Source organism: Silurus aristotelis (assembly GCF_946808225.1).
Source record: "Silurus aristotelis genome assembly, chromosome: 24".
NCBI classification, from domain to species: domain Eukaryota; kingdom Metazoa; phylum Chordata; class Actinopteri; order Siluriformes; family Siluridae; genus Silurus; species Silurus aristotelis.
In genome coordinates, this window is record NC_139597.1 from 17,987,912 (window position 1) to 17,999,953 (window position 12,042).

General features: G+C 39.8%; 1 protein-coding gene across 1 annotated transcript in view; it reads right to left on the reverse strand.

The window, feature by feature from the left end:
• Positions 1-8,753: 8,753 nt before the first annotated feature.
• The window catches only part of LOC310719198 (calcium-activated potassium channel subunit beta-4-like), a 41,385-nt gene continuing 38,096 nt past the window's right edge, over positions 8,754-12,042 (reverse strand). Inside the window, exon 3 of the mRNA XM_083528665.1 lies at positions 8,754-11,289. Coding sequence (XP_083384791.1) covers positions 11,121-11,289 — 169 coding nt within the window. The 3' untranslated portion in view covers positions 8,754-11,120. The remainder of the gene's footprint in view (positions 11,290-12,042) is intronic.

A 12,042-nucleotide genomic window follows, 5' to 3' on the forward strand; every position in this document is an offset into this window, starting at 1 on the left:
TTAAAATATTTCAACTATATTTGTGTAATTTTTACTTTATTGACTTTATTCTCAAATTTTTTTTTTCACTTTATTCTGGTATTTTGGACTTTTTTCTTAAAATATTACCCCTTTAAGTTTGTATTGCTACGACTTTATTCGAGTAGTTCCGGATTTATTCTCGAAATATTTCGAATTTATTCTCATAACTTTTACTTTATTCTCAAAATATTAGCACATTAATACTCACAATTTTGACTTTATTCTTAAAATGTTTCAATTTTATTCTTAAAATATTTTGACTTTATTCCCATACATTTTTTTACTTTAATCTCATTAATAATCTCATAATTAAAATATTTTTTTTTTTTATCTAAACATCCTTTCATTCCGATCACTTGTCTCAAGATCATTAAATTAAATGTGGAATGAGATGTCAAAAAAGCACCAAGTCAGATGTCCACTATAACTTATTTCCACATCTCCATACAGTGCATATGATGGGTCATATTTCATTTGTAATCAGAAACAAAAGGAGAAAAGAAAAACTAAATAAACTCAGAATCTGACCCCATTTCCAGGATTTTTGCAGGCCAGCTGTCAGCGGCGTTATGAATGTTCCGCCGATCAGCTCTTTTTTCTCCGTTTCGTTAAAACGCTCCTTTTCTGTGTTATTTTTATAGTCTTTATTTAAAGTGTGTACAGTACAGTGACTCGGCTTGAACCGCGAGAATCCCTCGGCGCTCGGCCCTGATTCCAGCTTCGTCTTAATTCCCGTCTGTCACAACAAACTGTTTAAACTTTATTGAATCATTCCATCTTTGAATTCTTTTTTCCATATCGGATATTTTGACAGAAATGAATCATCGGAATCAGAACACTTTATTGATCCCACTGGGAAAATATTGGGTTGCAGTTGTTGTGCTCAAATGGTGGTCACAGTACAATTAGAGTAAAACAAAATATAATGAAAAATAATATTATATATACAGTGAGGAAAATAAGTATTTGAACACCCTGCTATTTTGCAAGTTCTCCCACTTAGAAATCATGGAGGGGTCTGAAATTGTCATCGTAGGTGCATGTCCACTGTGAGAGACATAATCTAAAAAAAAAATCCAGAAATCACAATATATGATTTTTCAACTATTTATTGAACACCTGTCTATCAGCTAGAATTCTGACCCTCAAAGACCTGTTAGTCTGCCTTTAAAATGTCCACCTCCACTACATTTAATATCCCAAATTAGATTTGGGATAATAAACCTGTCTGAGGTCGTTAGCTGCATAAAGACACCTGTCCACCCCATACAATCAGTAAGAATCCAACTACTAACATGGCCAAGACAGAAGAGCTGTCCAAAGACACTAGAGACAAAATTGTACACCTCCACAAGGCTGGAAAGGGCTACGGGGAAATTGCCAAGCAGCTTGGTGAAAAAAGGTCCACTGTTGGAGCAATCATTAGAAAATGGAAGAAGCTAAACATGACTGTCAATCTCCCTCGGACTGGGGCTCTATGCAAGATCTCACCTCGTGGGGTCTCAATGATCCTAAGGAAGGTGAGAAATCAGCCCAGAACTACACAGGAAGAGCTGGTCAATGACCTGAAAAGAGCTGGGACCACCGTTTCCAAGGTTACTGTTGGTAATACACTAAGACGTCATGGTTTGAAATCATGCATGGCACGGAAGGTTCCCCTGCTTAAACCAGCACATGTCCAGGCACGTCTTAAGTTTGCCAATGACCATTTGGATGATCCAGAGGAGTCATGGGAGAAAGTCATGTGGTCAGATGAGACCAAAATAGAACTTTTGGGTCATAATTCCACTGAACGTGTTTGGAGGAAGAAGAATGATGAGTACCATCCCAAGAACACCATCCCTACTGTGAAGCATGGGGGTGGTAGCATCATGCTTTGGGGGTGTTTTTCTGCACATGGGACAGGGCGACTGCACTGTATTAAGGAGAGGATGACCGGGGCCATGTATTGCGAGATTTTGGGGAACAACCTCCTTCCCTCAGTTAGAGCATTGAAGATGGGCCGAGGCTGGGTCTTCCAACATGACAATGACCCGAAGCACACAGCCAGGATAACCAAGGAGTGGCTCTGTAAGAAGCATATCAAGGTTCTGGCATGGCCTAGCCAGTCTCCAGACCCAAACCCAATAGAGAATCTTTGGAGGGAGCTCAAACTTCGTGTTTCTCAGCAACAGGCCAGAAACCTGACTGATCTAGAGAAGATCTGTGTGGAGGAGTATGTAGGTAGGTAAATAAGTATGTAGCTAGGTTAGTAAGTATGTAGGTAGGTAGGTAAGTATGTAGGTAGGTTAGTAAGTATGTAGGTATGTAGGTAGGTAGGTAAGGAGGTAGGTAGGTAGATAGGTAGGTAAGTAAGTAAATAAGTAAGTATGTAGGTAAGTAAGTATGTAAGCAGGTAGGTAAGTAAGTAAATAAGTAAGTAGGTATGTAGGTAGGTAGTAGGTAAGTAAATAGATAAGTTGGTAGGTAAGTAAGTAAGTAAGTAAGTAAGTAGGTAGGTCAGTAAATAGGTAGATAGGTAAGTACGTAAGAAGGTAGGTAAGTAGGTTGATAAGTAAGAAGGTAGGCAGGCAGGTAGACTATGTTGACAAAAGTATTGGGACACCTGACCTTCCCTGCCATATGTGGTTCTTTTCCAAAATCTTTAAACCACAAAGCTGTAGGCACACAATTGTACAGGAAATCTTTGGATGTAGTATAATAACATTTTGCATTTACTTAAACTTGGAAACCCAATCCTGCACCTGTGCGCAAAGCCAGGTCCATGAAGATCCGGTTTACATGGTTTGGAGAAGAAGAAGATCTTGAGTGGCCTGCTATAGCTCTGATCTCAACCCTACTGAACACCTTTGGAATGAATTGGAACGCTGACTGCACCCCAGGTCTCCTCACCTACATCAGTACCTGCCTTTCATAACACCCTTGTGGCTGATAAATATAAATGTTCACCAGCACACTCCAGGACTGGTGAAGATGTGTGCCCTCTGCAGGTCAGATGAAGATGTGCACCCTCTGCATGACAGGTGAAGATATGCGCACTCTGCAGTTCAGGTTGAGGCTTAAAGGCCCAAATATGGCTGACTGGATTGTGGCCTGCTTGGAGCAAATGGCTTTATCTTTTCTGTTCCGTTGCTGCATTTGGTTTCATTTTATTAGGTTTCATTAATCATTTCTTCAGTACACTTTTTTTATCAAACAAACAAAGCGTCTAAACCCTTAACAGACCTAAGAAGTGGCTTAGAGACAAAAACAGTGTGACTTCACTGAGGTATTGGATTGTTCATATATGTTTTGTTGGCTGTGTTAATTATTTGGAAGGAGAAATATGTTTAGAACTGATAGACATATAAATAAGGAAACGCAAGAAGATCAATAATGTGCATATAAGTTTGTAATATTTACCGATTGCAATAAAAGAATCCTTCCAAGGTCGACGTCTGTTTATGCCAAAATGCACTCGAATCAGTGTTGGATGAAGTACATAGTTGCTGTACTCGAGGAAAAAACACAAACGTTCTTGCTTTTGAAAGGATTTCAGTATGAGAAGTCAAAATAGTGCTGTATGAGAACTGTGTGGGAATAATGGATGCAGGTCAGCGTTTTATTCTTCTGCACCTCAGACCTTTTATAAGGAAAGAGAATTCTATAGTTCAACACACATAGTGAGAGAACCCAGAACAAGGTTTCTCCTTTAACACTCTCAGGGTTATCTGACATGTAGTCGAGTCAAATGGCTCCAGATGTGGCTCCATCACAAGAAGATTTCCGTTGTACATATCAATCCCTCAAGGGAAATCTCACCTGGCAGTCCAAGACCCCCTGTTCAAATATGTTTTGCACACTGTGAGCCACAGTTTAAAGGGGATTTGTTTCAAGATTTGGCAGAATTCAGGACCAGACCATGTTTCCCTTTAGTGTGGATGTTGCTGCCTTTAGTTCAGGTTGTGGTTCCAATCTTCGTCTTCATTTCATCTGTGTTTAGTATTAATTAGGGGAATAGGTTTGGACTTGCAGCTCCTTCGCCTAGACATGAAATCGGGATGATCACCTCAACCCTGAGTCCTGCAAGTGATTAAAAATTGGCTGCTCATGCTGTTAGTGTTAAAGTAGCACCTCATGGCTTTAAATAGGTTGATCCATATATACACAAATATATGCTCGGGATCAATTGATGCACGTCTGGAAAATTACATGTAATTCCGACTTTCCACTTCCAAGATAAATGTAATAAAGGTCTTATGGCCAAATGGTTTCGATTTCTTGGCCTTGTTCTAAATTTCAGCGTTCTACTCGCCCAATCAGAGCGATACGTGTTATTTCCACCCAACTCTCTGAGCAGATCTACACACCTGGCTCTCTTACAACCTGAGAGAAAAACTCGAGGAATAATTACACCCCTCTGGCTCGCTCTCATAAACACGGCTACCATGGAAACCCGTCGTTGCAAAAAAAAAAAAAAAAAAAAAAAACGTAATCAGCATCACTGATTGATGAATAGGAGATGAAATTAAAAAGTGTCAGGTGCATACACACACACGCACACACAAGTACACACACGGTATCTGCTTTTTAAATGAAAAAACACAAACAATATGAATTTCAGGGTTTTTTTTTTTTTATTATTATTAGTTTTTTTTCCAAATCAGGCACTACTTGTTGAGATATACAGTATAGTGTAATATTAATGGTGTCGAAGTCTTTCGGAAACGTATCGCATGATACGTTTGTTCGCGGTGTCGTGTCGATACGATAAACGGAAATATCGTTGATATCGGTAAGCACTGGGAATTTCCCACAGTATGTCGGAACAAAGGAGTTCATTCATTGGTTTGAAGTATTGAGCAATTCAGTATTTTGGGTGGGGGTGGGGGAGGGGGAGGGGCCTGAGGATATCCGATTGACCAGTAATAGTAAAGCAAATATTTTATATATATATATATAAATACAACCTGACCCTGTGGTATACAATCCATCTTTACCTCAGGTACTGGAAAGGAAGTATTTTTTTTTATGTTGTACATTCATTAGTGCTTTGTTGTTTCTTCTTCTTCTTTAAATTTTTTTTATAAAGTGCTGTGTTCTAGCAATCGATCAGTAAAAATTTCGAACAGGTAGAAATCCTGAAGGTTCATATGGGGATTATATAACGGTAGGAAACGCTCGACAAGAAACAAAACACAATAATTACACGTCGCATTAACAACGAATATGAACGATTTGGGCTGCTGCTCGGTCGAAAAAACAAAAAGTAAATAAATAAATAAACACAATTTTCTAATTCGGATCGTCTAAAAAAGGTTTTCGGTCAATTTAGCTAGTCGGATTGGCTACATTTACATTCTGCCATTTACAATACTGCCGTTTGCCAGACGGCCTTTTTTTTTTTTTTAACCACAGCAAATTTCTCTCATTCCTAATGGAGTAGATATTGGGTTAAGGGCCTTGCTCAGGGGCCCAGAAGTGGTAAATTAGTGTGGCTGGGTCTCGAACTTGCGACCTTCTAAGTCCAATGTCTTAACCATAAAACTACCACATACCACACCTACTATTAGTGTATCAAACGAACATAAATATCAAAACTGTCTTCCTGATTTGGTTAATTGATTTGCAGTCCAAAAAAAAAGCTCATCCTTCATGCTTGATGGACAAAAGTTAGAAGGACCCGACTTTTTGTGCTTCTTCCTCAAACTGTTCCCATAAATCTAGTGAGTCTAGTGAATGTCTACGGATGCATGAAATTTTTCCCTTCACTTAAACTACAAGACCCAATTCAGTTCCAGCAGGATATGTAGTGCTCAAACCCAGCTCCAGGAAGGTCTACGGGTTGGAGCGGAAGATCTCCTGCTGTATATGTACGTTGACTACACCCCGATTCTCCTAAATTTACCTACATGAGTACCTGAGCTTACAGGTATCTCCATAAACACACTACAAAATCAAAATCTTTACAGAAAAGTCGAGATTGTTCGACAATTGGGGACTAAAGGTGGAATGGGATGTCCAAAAAAAGCACAAAAGTCAGGTGTCCACACTTTTAGCCATATAGATTACGGTTTGATTTGTAATTGAACAAAATCTACACATTTTTTGGGGGGTAAATGCTTACGCAAGGTAATGTATGATATATATAAACGTACATACAGTAATTGTTAATGGCGTGTGAGGTTTACACAAGCAATACATTTACATACATTTTTCATATATGGCACATTCCTGGGGCAATTTATTCCTCCGATACCTAAAATATGGCAATGCAATAAAATATATATATATTTTTATCTATTTACTCTTAAAACCGAATGAGTTCCTGGTATCCCTTACGTCACATGACAAAAACGCACAAAAACGTAGAAAATGAAGGAAATATGGTAGCTTTGCGCTATAAACATTGACACTGGAGACTCATTCCACGAACAATAAACAAGCGTACGGAAAATGCGTTATACGATGGCGTAGAGGTATAATACGTCGTGACTGCGGAAACCTACGTGCTGATTTAAAGCTGCGATTTTTGCGTCCGGCTAGCAGGTAGGATTCAAGCAAAAGAACCGACCAATCAGAATGAAGAATTCGACGGCGCTGTGTTAATGTATAAAAAGCATCTAAAATGTGTGTACAGTGTATATGTGTGTGTATGTATATATATATATATATATATATATATACAGTGAGGAAAATAAGTATTTGAACACCATGCTATTTTGCAAATTCTCCCACTTAGAAATCATGGAGAGGTCTAAAATTGTCATCGTAGGTGCATGTCCACTGTGAGAGACATAATCTAAAAAAAAAAATCCAGAAATCACAATATATGATTTTTAAACTATTTATTTGTATGATACAGCTGCAAATAAGTATTTAAACACCTGTCTATCAGCTAGAATTCTGACCCTCGAAGACCTGTTAGTCTGCCTTTAAAATGTCCACCTCCACTACATTTATTATCCTAAATTAGATGCACCTGTTTGAGGTCGTTAGCTGCATAAAGACACCTGTCCACCCCATACAATCAGTAAGAATCCAACTACTAACATGGCCAAGACCAAAGAGCTGTCCAAAGACACTAGAGACAAAATTGTACACCTCCACAAGGCTGGAAAGGGCTACGGGGAAATTGCCAAGCAGCTTGGTGAAAAAAGGTCCACTGTTGGAGCAATCATTAGAAAATGGAAAAAGCTAAACATGACTGTCAATCTCCCTCAGACTGGGGCTCCATGCAAGATCTCACCTCGTGGGGTCTCAATGATCCTAAGGAAGGTGAGAAATCAGCCAAGAACTACACGGGAGGAGCTGGTCAATGACCTGAAAAGGGCTGGGACCACCGTTTCCAAAGTAAATGTTGGTAACACACTAAGACGTCATGGTTTGAAATCATGCATGGCACGGAAGGTTCCCCTGCTTAAACCAGCACATGTCCAGGCACGTCTTAAGTTTGCCAGTGACCATTTGGATGATCCAGAGGAGTCATGGGAGAAAGTCATGTGGTCAGATGAGACCAAAATATAACTTTTGGGTCATAATTCCATTAAACGTGTTTGGAGGAAGAAGAATGATGAGTACCATCCCAAGAACACCATCCCTACTGTAAAGCATGGGGGTGGTAGCATCATGCTTCTGGGGTGTTTTCTGCACATGGGACAGGGCGACTGCACTGTATTAAGAAAAGGATGATCAGGGCCATGTACTGCGAGATTTTTGGGACCAAACCTCCTTCCCTCAGTTAGAGCATTGAAGATGGGTCGAGGCTGGGTCTTCCAACATGACAATGACCCGAAGCACACAGCCAGGATAACCAAGGAGTGGCTCTGTAAGAAGCATATCAAGGTTCTGGCGTGGCCTAGCCAGTCTCCAGACCTAAACCCAATAGAAAATCTTTGGAGGGAGCTTAAACTCAGTGTTTCCCAGCGACAGGCCAGAAACCTGACTGATCTAGAGAAGATCTGTGTGGAGGAGTGGGCCAAAATCACTCCTGCAGTGTGTGCAAACCTGGTGAAAAACTACAGGAAACGTTTGACCTCTGTAATTGCAAACAAAGGCTACTGTACCAAATATTAACATTGACTTTCTCAGGTGTTCAAATACTTATTTGCAGCTGTATCATACAAATAAATAGTTAAAAAATCATACATTGTGATTTCTGGATTTTTTTTTTTTTTTTGATTATGTCTCTCACAGTGGACATGCACCTACGATGACAATTTCAGACCCCTCCATGATTTCTAAGTGGGAGAACTTGCAAAATAGCAGGGTGTTCAAATACTTATTTTCCTCACTGTATATAGCGGCTGTCAAAAACCTTTACGTTTTTTGCCAGTTTTTAAAAGACACATGAAGGTTCCTTTTGTTTCTATGCAGGTACTTTGTATGAAAACTTTCTTTTGATCAGACAAATGTACAAATATCTCTATATTTTCATTGAAAAATCCTCCCTTAGCATAAAAAACAGCTTTATACACTTTCAGCCTCCGGACAGTTCGTTTTGGCTGAAAGCCGTGCCTCTTGGGGAAAACCGTGATGCGGTTCATCCCAGAGCAGTTTTTGGATTTAGGTGCAGTGACTGGGGCAGAACGTTCCATGATAGATATCACTCCAGACGACTGTTTGCTCTCTAAATAATGCTTACAGAGCTCAGATGCTTCGGCTCATCGTCTTGTCATTTTGTATGGTGAAATCAGTTCCAATTTGTCGCTGTCTAGACGGAATCGCATGGTGTATAGTGAAGTATTGTGAAGGACGGAACGGCAGCCAGGTTGGTTCCTTTCACTTTACGGAATATGTCTCCAAACTACTACGCTTCCACTTTTATGTTTGTTTCTCTCCTGTTCTCCGTCTTACACAAGTTGTTCTGTTCGAGACAAAAGTGCCACATTTGCACTTTGTTCCACTCATTCGGGTTTTTTTTATTTATTAATTAATTTATTTATTTTACATAGAACCAAAAGGAACATGCCTGTGTCTCAAAAACCATAAAAGACTAGGTGTTTATATACACACATACACACACATTTCTAAAGAAGTATTGCTCAGACATTTTTTTCCTTTCAGAAGTAGAGGTAATATTAAGTCAAGTTGTCTCATATTAATGTCACTCAAACACCAGTTCAACCAACAATGCAATATTTTCATTCCATGATTTAAATATATCATTCTTTTACTGTAGCTAGGACTCTTATTTGGTCAATGTAATTGCGCAATGCGCATCCTAAGTGTCTAACAGGCCAAAGTGGAAATACCACAGGATATTTTTTATATTTAACATCTGGGTGTGTGTTGCACGGTTTTACTCTACGATGCAAAGCTGAATAACCACCAGGTGTGAAGTGGAGTGCGTCATTTTCTTACTTTATACCAGGATCACTTATTAATGTTGACAAGTGTTCATCAAAGAACCATCAATTCATCATCTGGAACATCTGAATATGAATCCTAATCACAATCATGTCAATCAAAAATCACTGCACTGTAAGTCATTATATTCTACACTACAAAGGGTCCATGAGTTACAACGGTTAGACTGCCAATTTTTCGATCTTGAGTAGCGACAAAGTTGTAAAAATAAGCTCCGCCCTCCACTCATCCACGCATATAGCGGTACATACAATACTGTACTGTAAATTGCAAAAATTTTGCTAAATTATGTATTGAAATTTGTTCAATTTACATTATACTATCCCATTGAGCACCATTCTTTACGACTCCTGGGTATGCTAGGCTAAGTCTCGACTTACGATATTATTGATGTTACGTCAGGAAATGCAACTCTATCATAAGTTGGTGAGTATAACTATATAAGAAGTATATAAGTTAGCTGTCTATAAAAAATCTATCAATAAATAAATTTCCACTCAATTCGTAATTAACAAACACATCAGTGAGTGAGGGCGGGGCAAAAATCTGTATGCAAATCAACCCAGCTGTTGTAAAATCCATGCACTTTTTTTTTTTGTAGTTGTTGGCCACGGTTTAATTATCTCATCCCCCCAACTTAATTATCCTGCTTCCTGTTATTTTTTATTAAGTAGGGATCTCGGGAGCAGCGCTGCGAATACTCCAGGGGACATTTTGAGGTAAAGAGAAATTCATTATGCGTTGTGGGATGGCGTTCAGACCGAGGCTAGTCGGGACAAAGGGATTCACAAAGCGCTACGGGTCAGAATATTAAAAACTAGCCACGGGAGGAATTGTACAGACAACGCAACAAAGTCTGTATCACTAATAATTTTTTTGCTGTGGAGATATAATTTTCCCTCATATATATTAGCATTTGTTTGCGACTATATTGTATAAAGATAAACCTCTGATGTTCCACACTGTGGTGTTTGAGCGAGATTAATATACCTTGCGGTGCCTCGTGTCCAGGCGGATATTCGCAGAACAAGAAGTCACGGACGTAGCATCTCTAGCTATGGCAAAGCAGTTTGTGAGTGAAACAAACATGCATCATTGATGATTAGCTAAAAGACACGGAAATGCTTGGACTGAGGAACGTTAACGCTAATAAATGAGACGCGGAAGAGGTAGAAAAAGTGGCTACTCAACGGACAACATTTCGTTTCTTGCTACATTAGCGAATGCTACTTAAAAGACATCAGTCAGTGCTAATGAGAGCTTAGCCTGAAGCTTAGCTAATACAGGCACAGATCACGCAAATGCGGGGAATGTTACGTAAATTACGGACGACGAGACGAGCACTGAAAACGGAACTGAGGAAGAACAACATGATGTTGCCTTGTGTAGCCTATTTCATTTGTCTATATGGCTTTAAAAGACCACAATTACCACTTAAATACATCGTGTTTTTTTTTGTTTTTGTTTTTTTATATTCCATATTCCACACCTACGACAAACAAAACCAACAAGCGTTGCATGGGTAATTCTACTCCTATTAAAATGATCGATTGTCCTCAGCTAGGCCTAAGTATTCCCGACTTTCAAGAGCCAGTGACACCATGCCAGAAGTGCCCACACTCTTGTGGGCTTTCAGCCCCACATAGAACACATGGGTTTCAGCTAAAGATGCTCCACAGCTTTGCAAGCGGTGTGCAGGCGCACCTCGGAAGCCAAACGAATGTCTTGTCAGTCCCCGCAGCGCTTCGCTCTTAGGAGAACTTCCGCTTCTGAATGGCCTCGGCTCTCACGGCCAAACTGCGAGCGCAGACAGTGAGGAGGACGATGAGCGTCCCGACCAGCAGACTCAGCATCGGCCACAGCACGCAGTGAAGAAGAACACTGACATCATGAGAACGCTGCCATAGCACATCATCTGGCCTGCAGGGGGAAGAGACACACAAAGAAGGTTATGATAGACAGACAGACAGACAGACAGACAGACAGACAGACAGACAGACTATGGATAGATAAATCAATAGATAGATGACAGAAACTCCGATGAACAACTAATGGATGGATGTATAAAGAGTTGAGACAGATAGATAGACAGACGAAGGGAAGACTGAGAGATAGAGAGTTGACCGACAGGCAGATGGGTGGATGGATGGACAGTTGACAGACAGATGGATTAATGGACAGGCAGACTCAGAAAGATGGATAGATATAGATGGATGGATGGATAGATGGATGGATGGATGGATGGACTCAAAAAGATAGATGCAAGGATGAATGGATCGGTGGGTGGATAAATCAATAGATAGTCGACACAGATGAATTTATTGATGCACAGACAGAAAGTCAGATGAACAACTACTGGATGGATGAATGGATGGTTGGATAAAGAGTTGAGACAGATAGATAGACAGATGAAGGGCAGACTGACAGATAGAGAGTTGACCAACAGGCAGATGGGTGGATGGATGGACAGTTTACAGACAGATGGATTGATGGACAGACGGACTAAGAAAGTCAGATGAACAATTAATGCATGGATGGATGGATAGTGAGTTTGGACAGGTTGATAGATAGATGGATAGATGCATAGATGGACAGATGGATTGATGGACAGACAAACAGGTAGAAAGTAGTAGTCAGTGCACAGTAAATGTACTTAACAAAATACAGTTTAGA